The sequence below is a fragment of the Vulpes vulpes genome, chromosome 9 (genome assembly GCF_048418805.1).
Source record: "Vulpes vulpes isolate BD-2025 chromosome 9, VulVul3, whole genome shotgun sequence".
Taxonomy (NCBI): Eukaryota; Metazoa; Chordata; class Mammalia; order Carnivora; family Canidae; genus Vulpes; species Vulpes vulpes.
In genome coordinates, this window is record NC_132788.1 from 66,296,219 (window position 1) to 66,313,404 (window position 17,186).

The 17,186-nt window shown below is 38.3% G+C and overlaps 1 protein-coding gene across 2 annotated transcripts in view; it reads left to right on the forward strand.

The window, feature by feature from the left end:
- The window catches only part of SUMF1 (sulfatase modifying factor 1), an 88,443-nt gene that overhangs the window by 19,512 nt on the left and 51,745 nt on the right, over window positions 1-17,186 (forward strand). For both annotated transcript variants that reach the window (XM_025984482.2, XM_025984488.2), the window contains exon 3: window positions 1,314-1,388. In XM_025984482.2, coding sequence (XP_025840267.2) covers window positions 1,314-1,388 — 75 coding nt within the window. The remainder of the gene's footprint in view (window positions 1-1,313; window positions 1,389-17,186) is intronic.

The window sequence follows — 17,186 nt, forward strand, 5'->3', positions numbered from 1 at the left end:
GAAGAATAGATGACAGGCGCTGATCAGGGAAAGGAGATTGAGGTGTTTGTAAGGCCTAGCAGGCAGTTAATATCATCCACTGAGGAGAGGCCTGTCCTAGAGGTAGAGATGTGAGAGTCGTTTGACATGCATGCTGCTGATCATTAAAGCAATGAGATTGAAGGAGGTTGTTTAGCCTCAGGTCAGTGTATCTCAAAGTGTGATCTCTCTGATCACTTATATAGAATCACCAGCTGAGCTGTTTGCACATGCAGGGTCCTTAGCGTGACCCCAGACCTCTAGGATCAGAATCTCCAGGATCAAAACTCTAGTTTGATAAACTGGCCAGGTGATCTATACTGCACAAAGCCTGAGAGCCACGGGTGCAGACAAAGGGCAGAGGGAGGGCAAGGGCAGAGCACTAGGGAGCAGCAGTGTTCTAGGTGCTAGAAGAAGAGCCCATGTAATTCAGAAGATGAGTAAGAAGAGTCAGAAAGAGGAGGGAACCTAGAAGAGCAGAATCATGGAGACCAAGGGATTAATATGGGCATTTGAAGAAAGAGGTCACGTGCAACAAATAAAACGAGGTAGATGAAGACTCGAGACTGTAATGTTCAATGAAAATAATCAAAGTACAGATTTCCATCTGATGCTTCACTTGGCCACTTGAGATTTGTAAACATAGTTGACCCCTTGGTAGAACTGGAGTGTATTAGAGTATCAGCAAACAATGTCATTTAATTCTTTTAGCTGGATTGTAGGAGCAGAACAAAGGACAAAGGTTGATTATGTAATCTGACATGTAAAGAATACTATTGTTTTCCAAGTCATTTGGAATACTTGAGGAGATGTGTTTCCATCAACAGGAACAATCACATTCTCCAAAGCTAATCTCCTCGAGTCTGCATTCTTATCAGCTAAATGAACCTGGAAAGACAGTGGTCTCTGTACGTGATTGATATTAACCTGTTTTAAGAGGAAGCCAGATGCTTTTAAGTCATTTCTGAATCCTCTGGGAAGTCAAAAGAAAAACTGAAGTTCAGGATGCCTGGTGGTTCAGTGGTTGTCTGCTTTTGTCTCAGGGCGTGATCCTGGGGTTCTGGGATCGAGTCCTGTATTGGGTTCCCCATGAGGAGCCTGCTTCTCCCTCTGCCTATGTCTCTGCCTCTCTCCCAATGTCTCTGTTGAATAAATAAATAAAATCTTTAGAAAAAAAAAAGTTGAAGTTCATTTGGACAAGAAGAATCACTTTTACAGTGCACACAAGGAAAATGGTACATGTGAAAAATGTTGTTACGACCTTTCTGGATTTTAATTTTCTTTTTTCCTTTTAGGCTGAGAAGTTTGGTGACTCCTTTGTTTTTGAAGGCATGTTGAGTGAACAAGTGAAGACTGATATCCAACAGGCAGTAAGTAATGTTTAAATAGGCTCTTAAATTTCTCTACTGTTTGTTAGAAAGGGTCTGGGTGAAAACTCCAAACTACAAATGCCACCCTCCTCAGCACCCTCACACTTAACCATTCCTGCACTAGATTTGCCCAGGAGAGCCAGGGCCCCATATCTTGAGGAAAATAGCACATGACCAGGACAGTATCTGAAGAAGTGTTGGGTCTGATTTAAGTTTCTGTCTTGTGCACCTGAGTGCCACACTTTGTTGCTGAGGAGGCCTCAGCTGGGCTATGGGCTTTTCTGGGTTTCTTTCACTTGTAGTCATTTCTAGAATGGAGGGTTAAATGTGAATATTTTTTTTAACTTTTGTACTTCCAGCTTGATGTAAGTGGAGAGAGAGCTTCCTATGGAAACATTCATGAATTCCTATGATCAGAATGGTATTCATGAAAGGGACCTTTTGCTCTGGATATTCATAGGAAATTGCACCTTACCACCCAGGGTGCACCTGCTTTCATGGAGAGGATCCTGGGAATGTGAATTAGGTGTATTTTTCTCAGAAATCATGGCAACAGTGGACTGGGCTTCCATAAGCACCTGTGTGGTGAGTGGAACTTGGGATTTGTGTGTGTTGGAATATTCGTTTACACCCATGTCTCATAAGGAGGCTGAAAACAGAAAAACAAGGAAAAGAGTGTAGGTAAGTTCTGAGGCTGAGGGTTCACAAAACAAAGAGGGTAGGAAATGCAGAAGAGGCAGGAGGTAGTGAGAGGAGAGAGGAAATGAGGTTAGCCTTCGTTGCAAGGGAGACAGATTAAGATACAGAGATTGAAGACAGAAATTCAACCCTAATCTTCTTTGTTACACAAGTTCCCTTTCAATTGCCTGAACTTGGTCTTTATGTGTAGGCGTCACTGTTCTTCTCCCTTGCGAGCATCAGTGCCAAAAAATTTAAACCGTCCTGGCTCCCATTTTCTTTCTTTTGAAATGAACATAGCAAAAGTGGTGGGGGAAAGTGAGGTAAAACCAGACTTGCTCTCAATTCATTTATCGGAGAATCAGGCCACTTTTTTGTATGTATTTTACATAAATGTTTTTAAAACATGACCGGGCTGGGTTTAAATTTCAGGTTATTTTGCTCATTACACGTTTTTAATTTATTTTATTATGTAATCTGATACACCTCTTTTTTTATTATTATTATTTTTTTAAAGGGCTTTGAGGTCACGGTGGCCTAGTGTTGATGAGCCAGCAAGTCAGGATGTGGTGCCTTGTTTTAAGATATGGAGTTCAGATGAGGGAGGGCCTTTGTACTTATTTTTGTAATTTGCTCTTTCAGATATGGGGCCTCTTGTCACTTGAGAACTTCCAAACACATTAGGCATAAAGGCAAAGGCAGATTATTGCTAGGCTCTGAAGGTGCCCTGTGAGTACCTAGCGAAGTGTGTGTGCTTGTAACTAGGATGATAACAAGCAGCTCTCATAGGATCCTAGTGTTGGTTTCTTGCTTAAATGCTCATAATGGAAAAGCAAACCTTTTAAGCATGTTTAGAAAGGGCTGGAATGAATAAAATGAATCTGTTGATGATTTGAGAGCACTAAGTTTTTGTTTTTAAACCCCTTTTTAGGCCTGACATACCCTCATGCACCATACCTTTTTTTTTTTTTTTTTAGGATTTTATTTATTGATTTGGGAGATAGTGTGTGAACAAGGGGAGGGGCAGAGGGAGAGGGAGAAGCAAGCTCCCTGCTTAGCAGGGAGCACAACACAGGGCTCCACCCTAGGGAATCCTGGGACCCTGGGGTCATGACCTGAGCCAAAGGCAGATGCTTAACTGCTTCACTGACTGAGCCACCTAGGCACCCCTACCAGACCTTTTATTTGCCCAGTGTTTCCAGAAGCATAGGACATGGGATGGTCCAGGAGAAGATTTGAAGTGAAATAGGAGATGAGTTAAGGTGGTATATGGCAAAGCATAAGATAGTCCTGAATCACGGAGTGATCAAGATCCCTTTTCAGATCTCTTTCAGGACTTGTATAAGTCAAGACAGAAGTCTCATTTAGGGGCATAGCATGTCATTAACACTCAGCAACACTTGTTAGTCTCCTTTTAAACACACAAAATGGGCCTTGGAACCTTGCCTAGGCTACAGTAGCTAACTAGAATTTAGTAATATTGTTTACTTCCATGTAATTACTTTATGATACTGTTTATTTTCATGTAATTATTTTAAGTGTTTCATATGACTTTTAAATAAATGTATTTTAAATGTCATCATAAATGTTCTTTTTGTGATAGGTTATATCAGTGATATGAATTTTCCTTAAAAAAGAAACAAACACACAAAGCAAATGTTTAGCTTACTGAGTTATCTTAAGGTGAACATGCTTGTAACCATCACCTGAATCAGAGTTAGAACTTCTCTGCATGCTCTGGTAACCCCCCCATGAGCCACAGCCTATTACCCTTCTCTGTCCCTAAAGTTGCCATTATCCTACTTTTTTTCTTTTCTTTTTTTTAAGATTTTATTTATTTATTCATGAGAGACACAGAAGCAGAGACAGGCAGAGGGAGAAGCAGGCTCCCCGTGGGGAACCCGATGCAGAACTTGATCCCGGAACCCCAGGATCATGCCCTGAGCTGAAGGCAGATGCTCAACCAATCCAAGCACCCAAGCTTAGCCACCCAAGCACCCCTATCCTGCTTTTTAAAGTAAATGCTTCCCTGTACTTCTTTATAGTATTATCACCAGGTGTACATCCCATGGCTACCATAGTTTAATCCTATCCTTTAAAGGGTAAACTTGTGTCTTTCAGGAGTCTTAATTGTAGGTTTCCTTTGCTCCATTCCCCTCCTCCGCCCCACCCTAGTTTTATCCCTTACAGTTTATCTCTGAAAGAATCCAGGGCGATTAACCTGTGGACTTTCCCATGGTCTAAATGCTGTTTGCACACTCATGGTGCAGCTCACCTGTTTTCCCTGTCCTCTGCATTTCCTGCAAACTGGAAATCGTCCACAGGCCTGATCAGACTCGCACTTGAACCCTATGGCAAGACCTCAGATAGTGGCATTGGCTGTGCTCATTGTTCTTGGGTTTTTGATGTTGTTATTCAGTTGTTCTGACTGGTTTTATGCACAGATTTGGAGAGATCTCAAAACCATGCTGTTGCTGCTGTCATCTTAGATTTTTTTTTTAATATAAAGTTTGGAGACAAAACATTGAACTGACTTTTACGGTTTGCTTACAAAAATACCTGAAACTGTGTGAATTTAATGGTTTAAAACAGAGCCCATGTGCATGCTGAAATCTACTTATTTGTGATTATTATTTGAATGCCCAATTTGGAACAAGTGTCTTAGAAAGTATAGCTATTAAATCCTATAAAGGATTAAGGCTAGTTTTCATTGCTGTGTTGTTTTGTTTTGTGGGTATTTTACTCAAAATAACCTTCTATTGTTGAAATAAAGGTAGTGTTTAAAATATTTAATATTTTAAAAGTATGCTTCATTTTAATAATTGTGTTATTAATATATCTCATAAATCTTTGACATGAGGGATGGCCATGAGTGGGGAGAAAACAGTTGCTCTTGGTGAGAGCCTGAGAAACAATGGTTATCTCCTGGTTTGTGGTTTGGCACTTTCTGAATCTGCTAACATTATAAGGAAACAAATTTTTGAATAGGTGTCCTTGATAAAGGAGGAGGGTAGGTTATTTTGAGTTCTTTTTAACCAAAAGCCGATTTCAGGAATCAGAATTACCAAGTCATCTTTTTTTTTTTTTTTTTTTAAAGTAAAGAACAATTTTGGACAGCCATATCCTGCCCAAGTAATGCTGGATGGTGTGTTATGTGGATGATGCTGGACCAGGACAAAAGGCAGGGAATAACACAGCCTGACTGTCTCTTATATAATCACAACTGGTTGAAGACTAGGCGAGAAAGAGAGCCATTAGTAAGGATGTGATTCAGTTACCTAAATGTGCATGGGTTGTGGTGAGAAATGCCTTGGGGCCCAGCAAGATTCTGAGGTCATATGCCAAAAATAATTTTTAGAAAAGCTTTAGTAAGTTAAATAGTGTAAGCCAAGCCAGAAACTGTTCAGAAAGGCAAGTTCCAGTACATAGGAAAAGTAAATTAAAATAACTCAAAACATGTGCCTGATGGATAAATGGCTCAACCTCATTTTTGATGCTAGAAGTTTTACTTTTCTGGTAGTGTAACCACCATTCCCTTGGACAGCCTCAGTTCGCCTTTGAGAATTTTCTTTTTTCACACGACCACCAAGACTTTTCTTTCTCAAACTGATTTTGGGGCTTGTTTATTCAGAAAAGCCATAAGGAAAAGATCACAGCTTTTAAGTGAGGGAGAAATGGTTTTAAACCTCAGCTCTGCTGTTAACCAGCTGGTTTTGAGAAAAGTCACTTAGCTTCCTTGCTACTTTTTTTTTTTTTTTAACTTCTCAAGTTTAATGCTTAGTTTTGAAATTTTTGGGCCCTCTTTTTTAAGCTGTTTGATCTATGGATTTCTTTCCAAATGATCCCTTTACTTCCACAAGTTTTGTAGTATATTTGTAATTGTTTATATCTAAATATTTTCTAATGTCCAACATCATATCTCTTAGTGATTCTGTTTTTGCTTTATATATTTTAAAGCTTTGCTGTTAAACTTAGAAGTGTACGTGCATAAATGTAGAAATGTATCTTTCTTGTTGAATTTGGTCATATAAGGATTCTCTTTTTCTCTAATAAGTTTTATTTTCAAGTGTATTTTTTGTTATCTACAGCGGTACACAGATACAGTGGTTTCTTTCTTTAGTTTTTGTCTAACATATACTTTTCCATCTTTTCATTTCCAATCTTTCTGTATCTTGATGTTTTTAGGTATATCTCTTGTCAATAGTATATAACTGTTTTTAGAAAGTCCATTCTGACAGTCTTTGTCTTTTAGTCAAGTTTTTTTATGTTTATATATAGTTTATTATGATTACTGATATATTTGACTTTATTTCTACCATTTTATTCTTTGCTCTATCTATTGCCTGCATTTTCTCTTCTTTTTTCTTCAATTTCTAGGATGTTTTTCGATTTCTTCCTTATTCTAACTTTACTTGTCTCCTTAGAAATTATATACTATATGTCTCTTCATTTACTAGTTAAGCTATTTTAATACTCAGATTTGTTTATTTTTTTAAGATTATGTATTCATTTTTTTTCATAAGAGACACATAGAGAAAGACAGAGACATAGGCAGAGGGAGAAGCAGGCTCCCTGTGAGGAGCCCGATGTGGGACTTGATCCTAGGATTCTGGGATCACGACCTGAGCCGAAGGCAGACACTCAACCACTGAGCCACCCAGGTGCCCCTGATATTTACATTTAAAGTCTAAATTTTAGTTCCTTAATTTTTCTGCCGTATAATACTAGGACCTTGGATTATCCCCATCCAACTTATGTATTACTGATATGCACTATTTCATTCTTATTTGTTCTCTTCTTCCAGTTCTTAGATATTACTAATACATTTCTATATAATCAATATTTGGTTACTGCTATCATTACTACTATCTGTGCCCTCTTTTCTGTATCTCAGACAGAATGTATCTTCTGACTACAGGGCATCCTTTGGTAGTAAATGTTCTTATTATCAATTGTTTGAAAATATCTCTAATTTTGTTTTATTGTTAAAATGTTTTCACTATGTAAAAACTTTAGGTTGGCGGTTTTGTTCTCTCCATACACTGAAGGGATGATTTCACTGTCTTTTGGCATTTCTTGTTGCCATTCATTCATAGTCTGTTGCTATTCCTTTGTAGGTGATCTGACTCTGGCTGCTTTTTTTTTTTTTTTTAATTTTATTTATTTATTTGAGAGAGAGTGAGAGCGTAGGTGCACAGGTGGGGGTGGGCAGAGGGAGAGGGAGAGAACCTCAAGCAGACTCCCTGTGGAGCTCTAGTCAGGCCCAATCCCATGACCTTGAAATCATGACCTGAGCTGAAATCAAGTTGGTTACCCAGCTGACTGAGCCACTCAGGCACCCCTGGCTCTGATTGCTTTTAAGATTATCTCCTGTCTTTGTTATACATTTGGACTATGGTACTTATAGGAATTGATTTCTTTCATTTATCTGGCTTGAGTATCATTGGCCATCCTGGATCTGAGAACTGGCATTTTTAAAAACAAGTCCAGACTATTCTTAACATTACTGTTTTGAATACTGCCTTTCCCTCATTCTTATTTACCTCTCTTGTGGACTCCATTTAGGCATTGGTCAGCTCTTATCAGTCTTTTTTCCATGCCTCTTAAACCCACTTTTGAACAGATAGATATGTATTCCATTTATATGTTTAATTTTAATTTGTTGCTTTTGGGTTCTATCTTTGGTATTATTAGTAGTTGCTATAGGGATTACCATGTGTGTACTTAACTTCTTATAGTCTATCAGAATTAACATTTTAACACTTCAAGTAAATTTAAGTGCCTTATAACCACTTTACCCCTATGCTATGTCCCTTTACACCTATGGTATAGTTGTGATACATAGTACATCTGCATACATTGAAAAGACCCAAGATGGTGTTATAATTTGTGCTTGTGACATTCATGCATAAATATTTTTTCAATTTAAAGAAGAAAAATATTATATTTACCCAAACCATTTCTGTTGCTCTTTATTCCAGAAGTTTCTTGTTTTCCCCTGCTATCATTTCCTTTCAGCCTAAATAACTTCCTTTAGCATTTATTTGAGAACAAGTCTAATATCCATGAATTCTCTTAGTTTTTCCTCATCTGAGAATATCTTCACATCTCCTTCATTTCTGAAAGATATTTTCACTGGATACAGAGCTCTGGGTTGGCACATCTTTTCTTGTATCACTTCACTTTGAAAATGTAGTTTTATTTTTTTCTGGCCATTTGGTTTCTGAAAACAGCCATTTGAATCACTGTTCTCTTATATGTATTGGTGTCATTATTTTCTGGCTTCTTTGAAGATTTTAAAAAGTCATTTTTTGTAGTTTGATTATAATTTGGACATTTGGACATTGTTTTCTTAGAGATTAGATTCTTCTATTTGTTGAAGTTCTTGTATCTGTGGATTTACGTCTTTCACCATATTGCGGGAGTTTTCAGCCATTATGCCATATATTTTTTTCAGCATTTATGTCTCCTGTTTTTTGGGACTCCAGTACATGAGTGTTAGATGTAATCCTGCAGGTTCCTGAGGCTTTATTCATTGTTTTAAAATGTTTTTTTTTTTTTCTTTCTGTTCTGCAGATCGTGTACTTTCTATTGACATGTCTTCATGTTCTCTCTTTTTTCTGGTCATTTTCATTCTGCTCTTGAGCCTATCCAGTGAGATTTAAAGATATTGTATTTTGCAATTCTAAAGTTTCTTTTTAAAATACATTTCTTATTTCTCTGCTGAGAACTCCTATCTTTTTATTCATTTTTAGAATATTTACCTTTACTTCTTGGCTGATTGTTATTATAATAGCTGCTTTAAAATCTTTGCTAATTCCAACATCTGGATCATCTTGGGGTTACACTGGTTCATTTTCTTTTCCCTCAGTATCGAGTTTCAGGTCCTGTTATAATTCTCAGGAGAATGTTGACTTTAATTTTTTTAAGGCAGTCAGTCTGGTAACCTGGTCAGATATAGACCACAAGTTTTGTCTTGCCTACCGCTAGTGCTGATTTTGTATTTTTGTTCATTTTATTCCAGCACAACACTGGTTATTTTTTTTTTCACAGTAACTAGCATTTTGCTTGTTTTAATCAATTTCTTGTAGGAGTAATAATGCCCACTAAGTAGAGTATTATAAAGACAAAATTAAATAATGTACAAGAAACCACCTAATACAGGACTTAGCATGTAAAAAATCTTTTAGCAAATGTTATTATGCTGGTTTCTTCCAACGTACTATCTCTAATTGAAAATTGAGGTAAATTTGCTTTGCTTTGCTTTACTATTGTCCATTTGTAAGATTTGATAATGCCATGTATAACACTCTGCCAAATTGTAATATTTTGAAAGGATTTGCTGTTGTGGAATAAATCCTCTTAGATTACCTCAGAGTCCTTGGCTGGAGGAATATCAGTGATATATCCTTTTTTTTTTTTTTTTTTTTTTTTTTGGTGGGGGTGGTAAAATATACAAAAACATAAAATTTAACATTTTAACCATTTTAAAATGTACAGTTTACTAGCATTGAATCCATTCCCAATGTTTTGCAGTCATCATCACTATACATTTCCAGAATTTGTTCACCATCCCAGACAGAAACTCTGTACCCAGGAGCAATAACTTCCCATTCTCCTTCCTTCAGTCCCCTGGTAACCTTGATTGTACTTTGGTCTCTATAAGTTTCTTTATTCTAGGTGCCTCAGAGAAGTATCATTTTGTGTCTGGCTTACATCACTTAGCAAAATGTCTTCAGGGTTTGTTTATGTTACAGCATGTATCAGATTTCATTTTTTTAAGGCTGAATAATATTTCTTTGTTTCTCTAGACAACATTTGGTTTATCCATTCATCTGTTAATGGACATGTCTATTGTTTCCAGCTATTCACATCTAATAGCTGTTTTGGCTTTTGTGAATAATGCTGCCATGAACATTGGTGTGTAAGTGAGTCCCTGCTTTCAATTCTTTTGAGTCTATACAGGGACATATTGTTTGAGCTGTTTGGATTCATGCTTCCTTGATTATCTGCCGTTATCCCTGGGGGGTGGGGGGTGTTCTTTGATTTTTCTAGTGATGCAAAGGAGTCTACCTCTGTCTCTCTGTTTGAAAGTTTGCTTTCTAGCTTAACATGTGGTCTGTTTTAAAAAAAATGTAATCTGTTTAGCAAACAATCAAAAATGTCCTACTGTCTTCTAGATATTGTGCTATTCCTGAGAATACAGAGATGAAAAATGGCCCTCCCCTCTGCCCTTTAGATGCTCAGAGTTTAAGAAACGCTCTTCTGTTACCCTACATTCCAGATTTAGATTGTTCCATTTATTTGTTCTTGTGGCTTCTTGTGCTTTCCCTTTATGTCATTTATGTCACTTATAATTATTTGCGTAGGTATTTTTTTTTTTAAGATTTTATTTATTTACTCAGAGACACAGAGAGAGAGGGGCAGAGACACAGGCAGAAAGAGAAGCAGGCTCCATGCAGGGAGCCTAATGTAGGACTTGATCCTGGGACTCCAGGACTGAAGGACCCTGGGCTGAAGGCAGACACTCAACTACTGAGCCACTCAGGCATCCCTGTGAAGATATTTGTTGAATGCCTTTCCCTTTCCCAGATATATTCAATATGATGGTGGGAGAGAATGCACTCTACCACTGTATCCCTAGCATAGTAATTGTCACTTAATACATATTTGCCAAAAAAAGGGAAAAATGCCATTTGGGTATCATCTTTTGGAGAATTTAGTTTTTGAATGCTGCAGGGCTCAGACCTGGTACGACCTGTCTTATGTTGGGAAGTTGCTTTTCCTTGGCAAGAGAACACTGGCTTAGTCTATCAGGGTAACTGAGTTATTTGGGATGGGGGGCCAGGGCTGGCTGATTGGATAAGATAAGAAGAGAACATAGTCACACAACTGTATTTTGTGTCCGTTTTTGAAAAGAGTAGTTGTTTGTCTGATTGAGGAGTTGGTGTGTGGTGTAGGCTCAGGAAGCAAAGCCTGATAACCCTGGAAGGTGAGAACCCAATATAATAGGATAACAGGGTCTAGTTTTTCCCAGACTGCTCCAAAGCAAGACACCTGATCAGAATGAGCATGAATGACACATGCTGGGATTCCAGAGGCTCAGATTTGAAATGTCTCTTTAAGGAGTCCTTAAATTTCTTGTCAAGTCATAGGTCTTTTGAGATCTGACTTGGATAAAGAAGTAATGTCTGATATCCCATGCCTCTAAAATGTTGATGTTTACATTGTAAACCTCTAATGTGAGACAAAGATTGACTATAGAGTACAGAGTCATACTCAGGAGATATCCAGTTTTAAGAAGAACTTATGCAAAAATGAAGATTTAGAATTGATGGAGCTTTCAAAATCATCTGGTAAAAAAACCTTCCTCTTATAGATGAGGCAACCATGGTGCAGGAGAGGAAATGGCTTGCCTCAATTCTAGGTAATGTGGAGAGCAGCTCCGACCTGTTGGTACCTGAGAACCAGCATAGGATCTTTCCCACTGGGTAAAAGTCATAAGCTAGGAGCTGAGTCTCTCTCTTTTCAAAAGGATATCCCACTGAAAGACTCTATCTGAAATTGGTATTTATCCAGACGATGGTCACCCAAAGTGGGGAGGGGTTTGGAAAACATGGAAACTTCAGAAACAGGTGAATTTATTCATTAAACAAATATTTATCTTGTAGGTGCTATGGGCCAGGCAGTGTTCTAAGTGCTGTGGATACAGCAGGGAACTGGGTATAAATCCTCACTCTCGTGGAGGTTATAACATTATGACTCTAAACAAGTGAACTTCTAACTGACTAAGCTTGTGAATAAAATAAAACAGAGTAACAGGATAGAAAGTGACTGCAGTGTAGTGTGGTTGGGTTCTTTTGGCTCTTTTATTTGTGGGCTCTAGGATGGCTTCTCTGACACTTGAGCTGAAACCTGGATGAGGAGTAGGAACCAGCATGACCAGTAATGAAGGAGTGATGAACAAAGGGGATTATGATGTAGGGTGACAGGTTGGAAAAGTAGGCAGCAGGTGTATTACATAAGGCTTGTAGCCTCAGAGGTGTTTGGGTTTCTTCTTAAGTGCAGTGAGAAGTCATTGGACCTAGTTAACATTTTATTTTTTATTTTTTTTTTAAGATTTTAGTTATTTATTTGAGAGGGAGAGTGAGCACATAAGTAGGGGCAGAGGGATAGGGAGAAGTAGACTCCCTGCTAGCAAAGAGCCTGATGTGAGACTTGATCTTAGGACCCTGGGATCATGACCCAAGCCAAAGGCAACTGCTTGTAACTAACTGAGCCTCCCAGATGCCCCCCTAGTTAACATTTTAAGGGGCTACTCTGGTTTCTGTGTGGGTTTTGTCATAGTTGGTGAAACTTGTTTGAGTCATGGAGCAGGGTGGTAGGAGTAGAGATGCTAAAAGTGGTCTGATATTTGGAAGGACTTTTGATCCCATAAGGGGAAAAAGAGAAGAGGGACTCAAGTATGACTACTAGGTTTTGGGCCTGAGCAACTGGGGAGGTGGTGATTCCCTTTGAGATGGTAGAACCTTGGGACACCTGGGTGGCTCAACGGTTGAGTGCCTGCCTTTGGCCCAGGGCATGATCCTGGAGTCCTGGGATCAAGTCTCACATCGGGCTCTCTGCACGGAGCCTGTGTCTCTCTTTGCCTATGTCTCTGCCTCTCTCTCTGCGTCTCTCATGAATAAATAAATAAAATCTTAAAAAAAAAAAGAGAGGTGGTAGAGGCTGGAGAAGAGTGAATAAATTACTGAACCTAGGGAAGACTAAGAGTTGAGTGAATTGTAATAATTCTACAAACATCTGAAAGATGATCTGAAAGGAATTTGATTTATTCCATGTGACCCTTGGGAGCCTAATGAGTGCCAGCAGTTAGAAGGTCTCTGGAAGACATTTCATTTTAGCCTGAGTAGGAATCCTCTGTTGATTGGAGTGATCTGGATGTGAGGGACTGTCTGCAAAGAAGTGATGTGGGTCACCTGAATTGCTTAAGCTGAGACAGGGAGATCATCTATTGGTAGAGTGACCATGTAATTTATTGTCCAAATCAGAACACTTTTGAGGGTGAAATGGGATGCTCTTAATTATGCTGGATAACAGGTGTAAATCTGGACGGCCCTGATCAAATGAGGACCAGTGTTTATCCTGCCTCACCTGTTCATCCTAGGGACACCGTAGAAAGGATGCCTTTGGATATAAGTTGAAACCAAGGGACCTCTTGGCATCCCTCCAGGTCTAAGGTTCTGAAGATCTTTGGTGTGTTTCATTTAACAAAATTATTGATGCCCAACTTTTCTGATTAAGTGAGGTACACTTATAAAACAGGCAACCTGCTTTGTGGAATGCCCTATCCACCCTTGTCCTGCTTCACTAGCTCCTCCTTCTCATCCCCTATAGGAAGCATTTGCAGAGTAGCACCTAGTTACTGTTGTTGGGTGCTCCTCCTTGGGCTCCCGTAGCTCACTGAGCTCTTCTTGGCCATAGTATTTAATGCAGGCTTAAAATCATCTACTCATTTATTTGTCTTTATCCCCAGTTTGTATGCTTTGCTTCTGCACCCCCCTAGGGCCTAGCACAGGGCTGGCATAGGGCAGATATTCATGGAATGCTTGTTGAATGAATGAATGAATGAATGAATGAATGACAACTTTAAAAAAAGATTTTATTTATTCATGAGAGATATATAGAGAGAGGCAGAGACATAGGCAGAGGGAAAAGTAGGCTCCATGCAGGAAGCCCGATGTGGGACTTGATCCTGGGACTCCAGGATCACACCCTGAGCCAAAGGCAGATGCCCAACTGCTGAGCCACCCAGGTACCCTGAATGAATGACATCTTGAATTGGTTTTATGGAGTTCTAGTAATGTACTGACATCTATATTATACATAAATATATGTATCTGTTTACTATTATGCTAAATCTACACAGCATGACCATTAGATAAGTTTTCTTAGTGTACTCATTTTATTGATTGAGGAAATCAAGGCTCAGAGAGGTTCAGTAGCTTGCCCAATGTTACATAGCTAGTAAATAGGAGGAGAGGCTGGATTGGAGCCCAGTAATCACTTGGACGACTGCTTGACCCAGGTGCATGCTGTATCTCTTTACTCAAAACTTAAGCAACATGTTATAGTTTAAAGATTTTGAAAAGTTCTGCAATTAAAAAAAAAACTGTTTAACATGATTAACCCAGTGCCTTCCTGACTAGTTAGACTGCTTTGACTGTGGAACCTCCCCACCACTGCCTGCCCCTTTACCTACCAACATCTTGCCATAAACTATTAGGAAACAGCTGTTGGGAAATGCTTGGATAGTAGAAAAGAGTTACGAATTGAAAATCTGCAGTGTTAGGTTCTTTCCCTGGCTCTGCCTACCACTTTTCATGGCTCATTTTTTTCATCTGTAGTATGAGGAAGCTTAAATAGCCTCCCAAATCCATCCCACCCTTAAAACTCTTCAGTGGTGTAAGGATGCCTGTGTTAAGCATGCAGCCATACTAAGAAATAAGAAAGCATGGCACACTTGAGTGTTAGAGCCACATTTCCATTCTCTGCCAAGCCTGTGTTTGTTTTACCAGCTCTCTCAGAGCTTGCAAGATACGCAGTGTTGTTAAAAAAAAAAAAAAAAAAAAAAAGTAAATGTTTCCTACCCTGTGTGCTGTCACAACACAGAGAATCAGTAGTCACCATCCTGCCATTGGTACCAGTGTCCAGCTGCTGGGTGAAATGTTCACGTCAGGCCAGTGACCTGGAGAAGTTAGCCCTATGGAGGATTCAAAATTTGTTCTGTGCTCCTGTAGTGCTAGGCTGAGCTTAGCTAGTTCAATGCTAGCCTCTAGTTTCAAGGGGCAGCAGTTGAACCGTGGTGCTACGTGACCCTCTGTAGATGCCTGTCGCTAAACCACAGTTAGGAAGTAGATCATCTCTGACTGTGAACCTGGGCTGAATTTGCAGCAAGAGTCCTTGTCCCTTTTGTCGTGATGTTCTCTGGGGTGATGACTCTCCTCTTTTTCTTCTCTTTTGCCAAAAATAGGTGGGATTATTCATATTCTGATTTACCTCCAAAATAACCTGTGTGAGAGAATTTCCTGTTCTTAGGATGCTTTTACTATATTCTGTCTTCTGTTTGCCCTTTTTCCTCAGAAGCTTCAGAGCTTGTATGGCATGAAGAAGAAAGTCAGAATCAATCAGATGGCATTCAGACTTTCTGAAATTTCCCTGTTTCATAATTTGAAAAAGATCTAAGTAAGCCACTAGCATTTAAGGAGCCTAAATGGAGTCTCCTTGTAATGAATTATGATAAATACCTTGCTCTGGAGTGCCATGAGCTTTTACATATGGTCAGCCCTCTTTCCAGAGGGAAACTAGCCACAAAATCTATTAATGTTATAGATTTTTAAAAATACAGTGTGGATTTTTAAAAATCAGTTTTAGCAAGAGCTATAAAGACACTCTTAGGTTCCATTTCAGGAAATTTGGCAAAAGTGAAAAATAAAAAAAATGTAAGTGAAGATGTTTGCAGATGTTCACTGTATTATTATGTATAATAGCAGAAAAAGAAACAAAATTTAATATAACCTAAGTGGTTCAATGTTAGGAGATTATTTGGTAAATTATACTATATCAACATGACAAAATATTGTGTGTAGCCACTAAAAATGCTTGTTATGGGGATCCCTGCGTAGCTTAGTGGTTTAGCGCCTGCCTTTGGCCCAGTGCGCCATCCTGGAGTCCCGGGATTGAGTCCCGCATTGGGCTCCCGGCATGGAGCCTGCTTCTCCCTCTGCCTCTCTCTCTCTCTCTCTCTGTCTATCATGAATAATAAAAAAAAAAATCTAAAAAATGCTTGTTATGAAGTCCAGATAAAACATAGGAAAGAAAAAAAGGAAAGTATTTAGTAAAATTAATGAAAATTATCAATATATAGTTTGGAAAAAAAGGTGTACAAATATGTTTACTTATTGATGAAACTGGAAGATGAATATAAAAATAAAGTTTGTAGTAGGATAGTGAACATAAATAATTTTTAATTAATATTTTTAATGTTGCTTATTTTTGTTTTTTCAATGTAAAATTAAGTCTCTTAGCTCTGTTAAAAGAAAAAACTTAGAAAATATGAATAAAAAATATGTTCAGTATAGATAATTTAGAAACTAAAAATGGCACCCACGAAAGAACATTAAATATCACTCATAATCTCACCACCTAGAAATAACCATTGCAGACATTTCAGTATATGTACTACTAATCTTTTCTTGGGGTATGAGTCTTTTTGTGTGTCTACATGTAAGCATAGTTTTAAGTAGACTTGTACACTTATAAGTGGCTTTTTTCTCTGTCTGTGAAGAGCAAGCATATATCCAAGGAATTACATTTTTCCCATAGATAATGTTTAGTGACCGTCCTGTTCCTTCATATGGGTGTACAAATAAGGGATTCATTCAGTGAGTCTCCTCACTGTGTACACATGTGTTGTAGCCTCTTGCTGAGTATTGTCAAATTGCTATGAAGATGGGTTATATCGATATACATGGTCATCTCTTTGCCTAAAGAAGTAAAAAATTATTAAAAAAAAAAAGAAGTCCTTTTCTCTTCTTTCTTTCACTAAAGAAAGTCCCAAATCAACTTTTCCCATACAACTGACAATGAGAAAACTAGATCACTCTTAGGAGTTCTTTGAGTTCAAAGATTGCTTGGGCCATTTTTTGCACATTGTGTATAATGAGTGTGCATAGAGTATCCACTCTTCTCTTAAGGACGTGTAAGAAATGTTTAGAATATACTGAGTGGATGCCCCAGGAATGCAATGTATCCTAGCATGAGAAATTTTATTAAGAACTGAAGCAAAAACTATTGAAAATTTTCAGTTATGTTTTAAGTTTCATCAATATTTGTACTCGAAAAAGCATGCATTTTTCTCTCATGCAAATTCTATTAAGTAATGAAGGTACATAAGTTAGGATTTAATTTAAAATAAGCTGTTAGACTTGACTACCTATTTTAATGATGAATTTCTTTTTACTCTTTATTCAAGCCTGGTTCTTTCCTTTCCACATTTGTATTGGGTGCTGAAGGAAGAGACTTTCTATTTACCCTGTGCTTTCTATTCCATTTGATTCC